The following is a 14,509-nucleotide window of genomic DNA, read 5'->3' on the forward strand; positions in this document are numbered from 1 at the left end:
TGGGGGCTCCGTCCCGGTGCTGAGCTTGTAGGTGTAAAGAGGGATGAGATTCCCAGTATACCTTTGGATAACGTCAGGATAACGTCAGGATCCCGCAGGAATAGAGCAGATCCCTCTCTCCAATTGGAGAGTGGTGATAATGAGAAAAGCAAGAGAGCATACGCAGTACGTCACGCCTATGATAAACAAGGACTCGCTGCCGCATCTACATGATTGTGGCGGAATACTTAGCTACGGATTTTATTCTCTCAACCTTAAGACCCATAAAGAAAATGAGGAGGGATTGGCTCGGTAGACACCGCCAATGAAACCGTTGAATACTCTTTAAGGAAAGACTAAGGAGACGCCCGAGCGGGCCTATGCTTTCTCTTCCAGCGGAAGCGTCGGAAGATAGTGGGCCAAAAAGGGTTAATGCTGACTCTATGTTTCAAGAAGAGTGGTAAATAGCGCTAACTAAATACTCTGTAAATTTTTTATTAGAAGCCAGTGCTATATCAATTAAGCAAGGAGTACTTTAGGCATAAGATCATATTGGAGCTCAATAAATCAATAGCAGCAACCTCACAAAGCACATGGTTTGTTCTGGCTTCACCAAATTAAAAAACGAAATAAACTGATAAATATTGTCAAATTCGGTAATAATTCGGTAATCAATCTCCGATTGAAGTTCAGACTGATATTGGTCGCAAAGCTCGAGTAAAATTACACGAGACATTCATTCGTTCCAAAAAAAAAGATCTCTACTGGAGCTTTGTGTATTTCGTTAAAATTTTGATTGATAAAATTTATAGCGTTTTACTTCCAGAATTCAATGCAAGGTATTGTATCCAAGAAAACAACGAGTTCACATATTTGGAGACTACTTCTTTAGCTTACCGCACTTTGCCCATTGCCGCATCGTAACGTTCCAAATCCATTGTGAGTTCACACGCATCTTCGGTAGTCGACATAGTGAAATCATTACCACAATTAACTTTTACTACTGTCTGCACGATAATCTCCTGCTCGATCGTCTGATCCAAATCAACAGAAGTGTGCAGCTCAATGCCATCCGTGTGAAATGAACTACTTTTGGTACGAATAGTTGAAATGTGTGCTGGCAGATGCTTCTGTGTATTGCCACTGGCACTGTCACCCATTATGGTGGTAAAGTTTGGTATCTCCGTGTATTCGTCCACATGTTGACCATCGATTACGGGTATGATTTTATATATATAGGCACGTATACCGTCAATGGCTGTTATGCTAATGACAATATCATTTACTGGTACTTCATATAGCTCGAAATTTACTTCAGCATATTTTTTATGTAGCATATTAAAGCTGGCCATGCGATATGTTACATACGAGGGATCTTCAACTCTGCCGCCTTCTTCGCCTTCACCACCATTGACCAAATATTGTGACAACGTTGGAAAGATACGTGGAGATGCGATGGTTGGTTTCGTATCCGCTTTGCCAGTGAATGAAGTACCCTTGGAGTGGCGACCATCGATCAGTATATGACTGGTCTAGGCGGGCGTGTAAATTCAGAAATATAGGCTTAACTAATTAGATTGTAAAATTTACCAATAAGTCATCAAAGTCTCCATCAGCATATTCTTCTTCTAAGTGTGAAGAACTCAACGTCAGTGTGGTATCTAAACGGTGTAAAACGAGCATTGACACCATTTATGGCGCTGAAGAAAAGTTAATTTGCTTACCTGCATCAAAGCTGAATAACTCGATTTTCTCATCCAGCGTTGTTATCAAGAGTGTGCCATCTTCGTGATAACACTTTAATGAGTCTACTGTCCAGATCATGCGAACACCATCGGCGCGTTGGGCGTAGCTCTCGTTGGCAAAGTAATCATGCCATTCCAGCGTGGGCTGGGAGTGTCCTCTATAGACCTGAAATTGGAGAATGTGTATAGTTTTGTAAAACATTGTAAAAAGTTCTTAAATCAGAAGGAAACAATGTGTGATTTTTTATTGAAGCGAAACCTCGGAGTAAGGTTAAAAAATAAAATATGGAAGCGAAGTCGGGTACACTGATACGTGAGGAAAAGCAAGCATTCCACATATAAACTCAGGCATTAGATCTTGCAGTCAGGAACATCCGATTGTATTTTAACGGAATCTCCAGAATACCTGCCTGTCTCCGAGAATACCAGGGCATAGGGCTCTGTGGTGGACGCCCGTTATTTTGCCCAATTTATCCCATTCGGTCGCTGAAAGATTACTTCGGAAAAAGCGACCAAAGAACCAGATCAACGCGAAGTCCCAGTTTCATGAAAGCATAAATTCAAAACTTCTTAGCCGTTGAATTGGAACCGAAAGAGACTGCACGGCTCATATATACTAGAAAACCACTCGCCTTGCGCCAACAACAGCAAACCCAAGCAGAAAACGTTTGCCATCTGACGCCAAGCTAAGACTGTAAGGCCTACAGCCTTATCGAATCAGCTATCAGCATTTAAAGCAGCCGTAAGCAGACCCCTGAGCAAAGCTCTAAAGACAATACTAACACCGAAGCCCTGTACTGGCAAAACGGTATCCGACGGGTATCAAATCGCGCGGCAGCAGAATTATCTGACGTCCCGGTGGTACGATCCCATGTCGTATTATTTGAAGAAAGTGGCTGTGAGGTCGAGAGACATTATTTTTGAAAGCTCCTAATTGAACTCGGGAGTTGGCTGCCTAGAAAATGTATGAAAACTGCTTAATATTCTATGATGTGGGCCTCCAAAATGCAGCGGACGCCAAATAAAGCCGACGGTGCAGCTAAAATCCAAACACTTTGCATTCTTCTAGACTTTTTAACCCTCTACGGGATCTGAGAGATTTTAGCGATGCTGCCTGAGAGCATTAGGTGCTGGCAGCCATGAACAGGGGCACCCGTAAAGAAACCGCAGGCTCGTCCAAGTGGTCTCTTCCGTGGGTAAGCAAAGAGTATTCGGAAAAGTTCTAGACCTGACTCTGTTGTACGCGACGCTGGCTTATACCAGGCCCGAATTACATAAACTGGCTTCTGGTGCCGATGAGAGATAGGCCAGCTTATACAAGGAAATCATCTTCGCTCTGGGAAAAATTAATGACATAGAGGCAGTGCATAAGAATGAGATCTCTGGCAAATCGCAAGCCAGACCTTAGGTCTCGGAAGAATCTTAAATACCGTAAGATATGCTGAAACTGACGAATGACTGACGCTGAATGACGATAGAAAGCCTGATCCGGGTAGCACTGTGATTAGACCTGGTGCCAAGAATATGCCGCCTAAAAACGGCACCATTTCTATGGAAAAAGCCGGATCCGAGAACAATCTCATTTGGCTGAATGAAAAGGGATCGCTCGAAGCGCCCCCGGCGCCTGAAATGTAAGGAGGAGACTCTCCGAAACTGTAAATAATGAAAGTTCTGCAGATAAAATCTCATCACTCAAAAGCATCCACTGCAACTCTGGTAGTTCACCTCAGCGAAAGGGGGGCTTATTTTTAACCAAGGACCCTGTGTTGTTAAAAACAAGGTTTGCGGACTGAATTCTGAGATAGCACAGTCCCAGCGGCAAATAAGATTTGAGCATATATGTACATATAGGGGGCATCTGTGTGCAGAACCAATCCACGAAACTCCGTTAGGTCTGGACCTAGTTCCAAATTGATTCAAGAGTACATTCCAAGATCTCAGGTAATAGAGTCCAGAACAAAAAAAAAAATTGAATCTCCGTTAAGAAATCCAAGCCGGCCTGGGTTTTCGGAAATAGGTACAGGGAAGGCAAAGAGGTGCCACGACTGATGGGTCTCCGTAGCCAGAACGACGCAGATTTATAACTGACCAAGGAAGGTGATGCTGGAGTGACTTCCCAAAAACTCAGGGAAATTTGTTTTCTGTTGCAACGAAGGCAGGAGCCTGTTTGTGGGAACCTGAACCGGTAGCATTTGAATGATTTCTTCGGTTAATCCACTTTCAAATTGAAATGAATTGCCCTAGACTGTGGTTAGACATATGGTCAGATATACGGACTCCCAAGATATCAAGGGAACTCTGGCCCGACTATGACGCATACCTCGTATCTGCCTTAATAGATCAAGGACAGAAGTATTCAGAAACACTGACCCTTACGCAAACATGCGACAAGTTTAGGACCTCGCTGTAATAAAACTTATCGCTGCTGTTATCTAGAAAATCATGAAGAAAGTGCCCAGGATTTGGGGTGTGAATATCGCGATCTGGCGAATATTAGGTATGAAATGCATATGGTAGCGCAAATAGAGAATGTATCAGGGGCTATCATAAGCGAAGTCGGAAAATTCATCAGGGGATGCCCAGATGGTTCGACCAAGCAATACACAAATTAAATCCAGTTCTCACGACAAGTCCAATCAAATGGCGCTAAACGCGCACATATTGTGTCGTAGGCAGCTACTAGGAAGTGTTGCAATTAACAGGTCTAGATGAAGGAGTATCATTCAAAGCTAGCTACTTGTTAAGAAATTTTGTTTTCGGAAAAACTTTCACATAAATCACAAAGCTACTCACCTTTCCGCGATGTGTTAGGTTAATAATAAATCCCATTGAGGTGGTCACAATGAGGTGCAAATACTTCAGGTCATATTTATCGGATAACTCATTGAGAAATCTTAGTTCATTGTTGATAGACTCAATAAGCAATTCCTTTGGATTTCTTTGATTAACGGGCTCTTCCAACTCTACGGTGCGATGGGATGATGGCTGTTCTGGCACCTTTGAGGTTTTATTCTTCTTCGCTGACACTGCGCCGCCGCGCGCACGTACTGATTCTTTGAGAGCGGCTTTTCCACTTTTGCTTTTAACTTTATCCGTTTCTTGCACTGTTTCTTTGGCTCTTTCATACCCTGCTTCTTTCTCCTGTTGTATTCGTCGTGTCGTTTCCTTGTTTGCTGTGCTATCCCTCAACTCTATTTTTATTGAAGAATCCGGTTCTTCGGTCATTTCGTTGATGGCTTCTTCCTCGCCTTCGGCAAGTTCATATTGGTACAAACGGTAAACTTCGCCGTTATAACGCAACACCACAATTAAATCCTCGCTTTCATAGTGGACAATAACCGCACCTTCTGGTACGTACATGCGTCGCTTCTCCCTGTTGACCGCCTCTTCCGTATGCCATTCTTGTTCGACATAAGTCTCATTGTGATAAATAGCCAAACCATTGGGATAATTGATGACAACTTTTGCACATTCGGCTTCTTTATTCAGCACGCGTACAGCAACGTTATTCTTGTTGGTAAAGCGTAAGCAAGGTGAGATGCAGGTGTTCCAAAAGCGTGGCCGGAAGATGTTGAACACATTGCCATTAACTTTGAAAATCAAATTCTTGTTCATATCTGTGAAACACCAACGCTCCTCGTATAATTCCAAGCCGCCTTCCTCAAAGTAATACCTCGAGTTCTTTATCTGTATCTCTTGACGTATATCTTCAAGGTTGTAACCCTTTAACAGCGGGTGGTCGCGTGGCAATCCGGGCTTTTCTGTCTCGTTCGCAGACTCGTTCAGTGTTGTCTTTTCACGTGAATTCAGTTCAGGTATAGGTGTTGGGCCTGCAGCTTGCTCCATTTGTTTGCCCATATAAGCTTCGACTTTTTGACTTTTTAGCGACGTGGGACGTATGAATATTGACATATTTAATCCCTTGATAGTATTCTCCACTTTGCTTCGTTCCACGAAACTTTGCGTGGGCGCGTAAATCTCTTTGTGTCGTGCATTTATCATTTCCGGTGTTACCAAAGCATCAAGAAACTCTTCCATTTGGAAGAGTGTGAAATCGCGAAAGCATAATGGGGATGGCAACAGCACAACCTGCTGCTCCTCGTTCACTTCGTTGTAGGCGCACTTGAAGTGATACAACTTACAGCCGGGCATAATTTCATCCACAACATAACTGCTATATTCCGATAGCCAATTCAGTAAATGATCATTCACTACATTTTCGCCGAAGTAGAGCTTTCCATAACATGGCAGCAGATAAGAGTCCCGCTCAGCGAGTTCATCGAACGCCTGCACTTTGCAGAAGTTCTTTCTGCAAGTGGCATCCATGTATGTGCGCATTGCATTGTACTCCAAACTGGTGTAGTGTATCGTTTCGAAGGAGTCGGTGTTCGTATACAACAGCAACTCGTGCAACAATCGGTTATTCGCGGCAATGCAAAGACGTTCAAAGTGTTTCATCTTCAAAATACTATCGAAAGCTGTGTTGTAGACATCACGCAATTCACCATCTAAATCTATTTGGCTCGTACTTTTATACGGCAGTGTAGTGAGCTGTGCTTGTTGGGGCGTGAGTTTGCGCACGCGTTGCGCTACTTGATTCAGCAGCCCCTCCAAGTAGATGGTGATCGTGGCACCATCGCTGGCCATTGCGGGCAATGGTGCAGTTAAGTATGTGCCTTGCATGGTCAGCGACTCGGCGATTTCTTTTAGTCCTTCTACATTCACGTCCTGTGGCATTGCGACATTGGTTATTTGGAAGGGCTCGATATAGTAACGAAGGTATTGTTGCTGTAACAATTCGATGTCGTACAAGTAGTGGCTGAGTTGATCGTAAATTTGCTGTGTATACTTTTCAGCGAGGCAGCGTGAGATTACGGGTAAATAATGTTGCATGTAACCACAGGGCTTTGTAATGGCGAATGCGCGCATTTCGAAGATGTCTAGCTGTATTTCTTCGAGGGTTTTTGCAAGCAATTCTTTGGTTTCCGGATGCGGTAGCAATATATCATAACCGCATTCTTCGGGCAGAAAGTGAACGATAGCCTGCAGTGGTTGGTTGTTGCTGTGGACGTACGAAAGCATTAATCAAATGTGTGAAACCAATAAATGGAAGAAAAGGTAGGTGGAAATTGCATTTGCGTCGTTTACGCGATGGAAGTCTCAACATGAGCCGAATCGCTCAACAACAGAAATAGAGCGCATTTCGACATAGAAGACAAGATTCCGACATCGGTTGAAAGGTTTATTTCATTAATTAAATACGTATGTATGTACCTAGCTTGAGTGATAATTTTGGTACTTCTTCGTCCTTAGAAGAGACAACTATTTGATAAGCACAAAGTATTGCATTGTTTTCAACTAATTCATTATTAAAGGTCCTGTTAAAAAAATATACGAAAGAAACGTATTGAGTTGCCTCTATATAAGTATGTACATATACTTGAAGGGAATCAATCAATTAGGTTTCGCGTCCTTTTTGAAACCAATGGTGGTTTGCTAGAAAGAACTTGGTAATTTTTACGGTTCTCGACCACTTGCTATGCCTAATCACTTGAGATCATTAAGCTCATGAAGGACATGATTTAATAAGTCACATACAATTGCCTTTTTCGCATGTCTTTTACTGCGTTCGAGTTTTTGATAAGGGGTAACACTATCCGCTAATCATATAGGAGGTAACGTTAAGCTAATTGATCGTCCACATCCTTAAAAACACTTGGACATTATAGAAGTTTTATTTGATGATGTATCGTGATTTTGAACGATCGGGAGCCAAGCACGAAGCTACGGAGACGGCGAATATCAATTTTCGTGCCTTAAGGCTCTTAAATCTTAACCTTGTCAAATCTGCACAACTGATTCCAACACACCATTCTCCCTACAAGCTTTATCGCGTTAACTATGATCGGTCAGTGAGCTGCCAGAACCCCTACTTAACACAAGAGCTGTGAATGTTTTCACACACATCTTAGTTCTCTTCCAGCGTTCGCTGAGCTGACATGAGACGTTTCTGTCCAAGTGGTAATCACAGGTGGTACCATTCTCATTCTACCCGGTAATATCGTTTCAAGGATACCCTTAATTGCCAACTCTGCAGCTACGCAGTTTCCGGGAATGTCACTGGGACCTGGTACCCAATGCTATGTCCAATTTGCCGAGCAGTTATTAAAGACGACGCTTTCCTTATTTTTTGTTAGACTTTTCAGTAAAAATATTTGTTTAATTGTATTTTTGGAATAAACAAAGTTCTTTTTCCTTTTTCAGTAAACCGGTTTTATTACAAATAGTATAAATAAGCAATGGGAAATAAGGAAAAATTTGTTTTATTTCCAACCTTTGTTAGAAATAAAACAAAACTCCGATTTTGATATTATTTCCCATTATTTAAAAGTGAAATAATGCAAATTTTGCGTTATTGCCGTTTGTGTTCACCCCCTCTCCCTAAACGGATACGTTAACAAGCAAAAACTCAGCATTTTGGGTACTAAAGGTTCACATTTCATTCAAGAAAAAACTGTGCACCCACAACGCGCCACTGTTTGGTGTGTTTTTAGGCTGGCGGAGTCATCGGACCGTACTTCTTCGAAAATGATGCCGTTTTCGCTGTTACCGTGAACGGCGAACATTATCGTGACATGAAAACAAACTTTTTATGACCTAAATTAGATGACATATACTTGGACAGTATGTGGTCTCCATAGGACGGTGCGACTTGCCACATGGCGCATGAAGCAATTGCCCTATTGCGAACGACGTTCCCACGACGCATTATCGCACGAAACAAGGAAGACAGATGTCCTCCGAGATCTTGCGATTTGACGCCATTGGACTTTTTTCTCTGGGGCTACGTGAAAAGGATGGGCTATGAAAATAAGCCCGAAACGATTCAAGAGCCAGATGAGTCGCATTTAACGGATACATATTGTTCTTCATACATAAATATCATAGCCATAAAACATGATGAAAAAAATCATCTTGCCAAATTTTGAAAACCTGTGGTCTCATTGAATCACCCTGTACTAAAGTGCTTTAACAAACGGTCCTGATGAAAATTGTCAAAGAAAAGGAGATTAAGTACATGTATTTTCACAACTTTTCAGGAACTCTATTCCTACGGACGAATTAATTGAGATACAGGGAGAGCTATTAGGCAGGCTTATGAAATTTTAGTTAAACCTAAAATGCCTTAAGACAAATCTAGGCTCCGATGTTGCTCCACCCAGAGATATAAAAGAGTGAAAGCAGGATGTAATGTACTTTACTCATCCGCACACCATTACTCTGAACTGGCCCACAATCATAAAAGGTCTGCATGAAGCCATGTCATCCTTTCATGCTAATATTGTTGACTAAAGGGGTTTCATTAAAATTGAAAATTGTATGCTAGATTTTTTTTAACCAATCTCTTTTTTTTATTGAAAAGGGCCTATACTTACCATTGCGAGGAGAATAACACATCGTTCGGTTGTCTGCTACGACTTATCGCAGTAGCACGGATCCGAGTGATCTATCTAATGGGAGCTGTAGCATAGGTTATGTGGACTTTAAGGCTTAAAATGCCATACAAATGCAAGGATATTATATTTTAAGGATGTGAAAACTATCATGCTGTTTAAAACGCTTCCCGAAAATTAGTTTTTGGAACCTCCTCTAAATGGAGCCATTTGTATCAAATCTACTCTGCTTATGGCAAAAATACTATAGGAAAAGGGTTTTTATATTCAATAAAATACGTTTGAAATACGAATTTTATTACTAAATATGTACCTATATACCAGAAATAAAGGATCATCGTAGACACGCATTTTCACAGAACAAACCATTTCCAAATGTGCCACTAGTTAATACATTATAATATACCTAGATACAGTGGTCGAAAAAAATATAGTCCCACCACATTTTGACAAGTTTTAATATATTATTTTTGTTGTTATTTAATTTTGGTTATTTTTTTTTGTAAAAGTATAGTTCATTCTTTAACAAAACTCGCGTAAATCCAAACTTTCAAACTTTGTGGAATATTAAAAAAAAATCAACCAAGTTTCGTAGAAATTTCGAGATTTTTAAATTAGGTTTAAAATGGCTAGAAATTACGGTTGATTTTATAAACTAGTAACCAAAATTAAATAACAGCAAAAATAATATGTTAAAACTTGTAAAAATGTGGTGCGGCCACCGTATGTATATTTACTATGCGAAGTGAAATCTGCACTCCAACTATAAGCGTGTAAGCTAAGAAATTCTGAGATATGCAAATGCGACATTCAGAAGTTTGCTCGCAAAATGCCGACACTTACAGGATATACAAATCGTTTTAAGCTGCCTTAAGTTCACGTTCAAGTTAGCAAGTAAATACCGGCGTAGATACCGATTTCACAAACTAAACTTTGAGCGCGTGTGTTTGTATAATCACATGCGTGAGTATGTGTAAGTAAGTGGCAAGCAAATACCATAAATTCTGGTGTTTCTATTGCAATTTTATGTTGCACATAAGCATGATGCATGTGTTGCAAGCTTTTTGATAAACTCTATACATACATCTTACAGTAACAACAACTTGTCTTCTTTGCCTTTGTACTTACATGCATATATGTATGTATGCAATAGTAGCACTCAAGTTTCCTTACAAGTTTGAGCTAAGTTTACAAAGTGCGCATGAAAGTGTGCGAGTTTATATGAAAAGGATATTTGCATGAGTTAACGAACAGAGGCGGCGTTAAAAAAAATTCCTTTGCAACTATAATTATTTTAAAGAAAATCTTGATACATATTATTAACCTATACTTCAAACAAATTATTATGCTGCAACGGAAAAGATTTTGCTTGGTGTTGGTTGATCCTTTAAACAGCGTGACAGAATGATGTCCATATTTTGGAACGAACTTCCGTCATTGGGTATCAAACAAATTTTTGTTCTTCTTCGATATGTTAAAGGAATAAGGCCAATGGAATGAAGAAAAAAAGGGCCCAGGCGCCCACACTGGAGAAGTGCAACTTACGTTGCATATCTATTTCGTCTCATAACCAATATACATACATATGTATGTACATACATACATACATCTGCTTTTGCTCAAGGTTATATTTTTTGTCTTTTTTCTATCTAGATCCCTACCTCTACTCCTGTTGTTCTAATCACATTTATTTTATTCGGGTTTAATTTATCATCATTTTTATCTTTATACTCTATCAAAAACAAAATCGATAGTAGCATCCAACAAAATATCGATAAATACATCGATGACAAATTCGATAAAAATTTCGATAGCAAAACCGATAAAAAATCGATAAAAATATTGATACAAAATCGATAAAAATATCGTTAACAAAATCGATAACAAAAATCGATTAGAAAATCGATAAAAATATCGATAACAAAATCGATAAGTAATCGATAACAGAATCGATAAATAATCTATAATAAAATCGATAAATAATCGATGAATAATCGCTAAATAATCGATAAAAATCGATAACATACTCGACAAATAATCGATAAATAATCCAAAACAGAATCAAAAAATAATCGTTAAAAAACCGATAAAATATCGATAACAAAATCGAACACAATTTCTATAGGAAAATCCGCAATTATATTGGTAGCAAAATAGATACAGATATCAATAAAAGTGTCAATAATATTGGTAGCAAAATCGATAAAAATATCGACAACAAAATCTATAAGATTGATATCATAATCGATAAATGATCGATAAAAATATCGATAACAAAACCGATAAAAATGTCGACTATTATATCAATAAGTCCCGAGAATCCCGAAAATCTCTAAAATCCCAATATAGTTCCCAGATTGAGTCTCTGTGTCTCTATCTATATCCTTTTCTCTTTACTTACCTTTATATTAATCTTTCTTCCTCTGTCTTCATCTTTACTTTTATCGGTACCCTCATCCTCATCTTTTTCTTTATATTTATCTTTGTTTTTACTTTTATGTTTATCATTTTCTTCATCTACATATTCCCATTCACCTTTGCCCTTATATATGTAAGTACTGTGTTTAAATTTACTTTGGTCTTCATTTTTGCCTTTATCTTTACGCATCTTAAATAGTTTTTATTTTTATTTTTACCTTTGCCTTTATCCTTTTCTTTATCTATGTACGTACTAACCTTTACTTGTATTGGTCTTTTTCTAAGAGTTATTCTTTAACATTTTATTAGCAAGTTTTTGTTAAATTAATAACATACATTCAAGAAGCACTTGTTTCCGTCCCAACCATTTCCGTTGCATAATTTCCGTTGAATTAATCAATTTACTCCCAACCAATCAACCGCCGCTAAAGGAGTTTTACTTCAAAAAAACGTGAGTAATATTAGTAACATTTATGTAATCAGAATCCGATGACAACCTAGAAGGAATATATAAATATGTATGTATGTAGAGATGCTTAATGCAACGCTCCCGCTTCAATTCCCGGAGCGTTGTGATGTGACAAGTTACTTCATTGACCTTGCAACTTGTCTCGATCGCTATACATATATTATGAAAGAAGATGCCAACTTGACAAGCTTTTCCGAAGACAGTACTAGTCCAGAGGGTCTGCGAATTCTTACGGAGGGTTAATGTTTTGGCATTTTGGCCGAAAGTGGAAATAGTTTATCGTACAAACGACTTAAATTATAATTTCTAACTTCAGACGTCTTGAATAAATTTTGTCACTTTAATCTTCTAACTCTTATCCTAAAGGTCTTTTTGATCCTGATTTTGAAGGCGTTCCACGCTATATCATTAAAAGTGGCCAATAGAGGCCCAAAATGTTTACTAGGGGTAAACGTATATGCAATATAGGGGTCTTTATCCATATTCGTCGTACACTACCATTATAAATGTATGTGGACTCAAATTCAGAAATAGCGCATAAATCGATTACTTGTATTCAGAGGTCTATATAAGAAATTAACAGGTAATTATTGTGTAATAATTTTTAAGCCTTTAACCCCTTCCATTATGGGTCATTTTGACGTAAGTTATCTCTAGAATGCTAACCGTATTTCGCAACTAACCATGAGTTAGTCTGATAAAAAAACTAACAAAGGTTCAAAGGGTGGCGATCATGATAATCTCGGGCGCGTTACCCTTAACGCCGACTAGATCCTAGCCACTTTGCTTCATTTTTTACCTGTGGACCTATATGTAAACTACAGGCAAGTGGTAATGGTAACAGACTAATGCGTTGATCAACTGGGGTGTTACGAGGTTCGGACATTCTGGAAGATCCTCCAGCAGACTTCAGGTGACCGGACTGAAAAGTCGTGCCCACTGGACTGAGGAATAATTTCCAAACAAGGATCCCCTCAAAAGGTGAAAGGGAGCAGAATCTGAAGGTAGGGAGTGTGGTTTACTCTCAAAAGCTCTCTCTTAGCCTCAGTTTTCGTCTGTCAGACCTCTGCAACGTTTTTAAAGCTGAACGTTAAGCAATAAATGAAGATACAAGATGGCTGATAGATTCGTCTTTTAATTTGTATGCAGTGGTTATCTTCTCTCACAGTCAGGCGGCTATCAAACCACTTAATTGTGACAAATCCACATCGAATATCGCAATTTAATGTAGACACACCCTAAATGAACTGGCAATGACATATGACACTCATGTTGTAAGGGCGTCAGGCCAAAGAGGCATACGGGGCAACTGTGCAGCACGCGAACCAGCAAGGATAGGAACCTTATTGTCTGCAGTCAGTACCGTTCGAAATGCGGGGATTCCGCAGTCATCGAACGGGAAAATGCCTGAGTTAGATAAACGGAGTTCCCACTCTCTCCTCCGCTTGGAGCGTTCACTGCTCCGATATGTAATTGGAGTTCTACCCGGTCACTGTCTGATGGGAAACCACGCCATAAGATTGGGTATGCATTCAAACGATTACTGTCGTATCTATGAATTTGTGGGCGAGAAGTATTTAAAATACCAATTCGATCGACCCTTAGGGCTCTGACTTTGGTTTGCAATAAATATTGATCTCCCTCAACAATGTCAACTGATGTACTCAGTTAACTGCCTCCGTGGTTGCGGCTATCTCCGCTTGAAATTGATGGACTGGCGCTCAAATTTTTGCAAATTTGTGGTGTGCGTTTTGATATTATAACATAAATTGTGGGATCCAAGATTTTACGCTGCCTCCGAAAGGTAAATGGTTTTGTGAGAAGCTTTTTTATGGCAGAAATACATTTCACCGTAGGGCTGTTAGAAATGCTTTTTTAAAATTTTAGACGCTGCACGGACCAGGAATCGCACCGAGGTCCTACGGAGCAGTAGTACGCATCTCTAACTACTCGGTTTCAGCGGCTACTTGCCTCAACTCTTGTACAAAATGTCGACCCATCCTTCCTGACTAGTAGTTATTTGAATTTTTTAAAAATCGAATATCGATATATAAATCAAGTTAAATTAGAGGTGACAGGTAATAAGATCAACGGAAATAAGGTCAATTGACTTTATTTCCCACCTTGGTGCGAAATAAAGTCAATTGACATTATTACCTTTTTAAAAACGAAATAAAATCAATTGACATTATTTCTCTTTCAAACATTAAATTTGCTTAGCTTCGCGGCGGGCCGCGTCAGCGCGCCACACTGCGCGCGTCGCGCTCGCGCTCGCGCCCCGCGTACCCCGCGCGACCGGCGCGCACACCGCGTCACGCTACGCCGCGGGCCCCCCGGCCCCCCCACCCCGTCTCCCGACGTGCTGTAGCGCAGGTAGATTAATTTTTTGTATACGTTGAAATAAAATTTTTATATATTTTAAACATCGAGGGCTTATATTCAAT

At 39.8% G+C, this 14,509-nt stretch overlaps 1 protein-coding gene across 1 annotated transcript in view; it reads right to left on the bottom strand.

The window, feature by feature from the left end:
• Nucleotides 1-872: 872 nt before the first annotated feature.
• Nucleotides 873-14,509, bottom strand: part of ms(2)34Fe (male sterile (2) 34Fe) — a 20,802-nt gene continuing 7,165 nt past the window's right edge. Inside the window, exons 5-8 of the mRNA XM_017625438.1 lie at nucleotides 4,518-6,786; nucleotides 1,704-1,890; nucleotides 1,570-1,640; nucleotides 873-1,511 (exon numbers count right to left, since the gene is read on the bottom strand). Of these exons, the coding sequence (XP_017480927.1) occupies nucleotides 873-1,511; nucleotides 1,570-1,640; nucleotides 1,704-1,890; nucleotides 4,518-6,786 (3,166 nt within the window). The remainder of the gene's footprint in view (nucleotides 1,512-1,569; nucleotides 1,641-1,703; nucleotides 1,891-4,517; nucleotides 6,787-14,509) is intronic.

This window comes from Rhagoletis zephyria, unplaced genomic scaffold (genome assembly GCF_001687245.7).
Source record: "Rhagoletis zephyria isolate East Lansing unplaced genomic scaffold, Rhagoletis_zephyria_1.1 Rzeph_scaffold_04045, whole genome shotgun sequence".
In the NCBI taxonomy this organism is placed as follows: Eukaryota; Metazoa; Arthropoda; class Insecta; order Diptera; family Tephritidae; genus Rhagoletis; species Rhagoletis zephyria.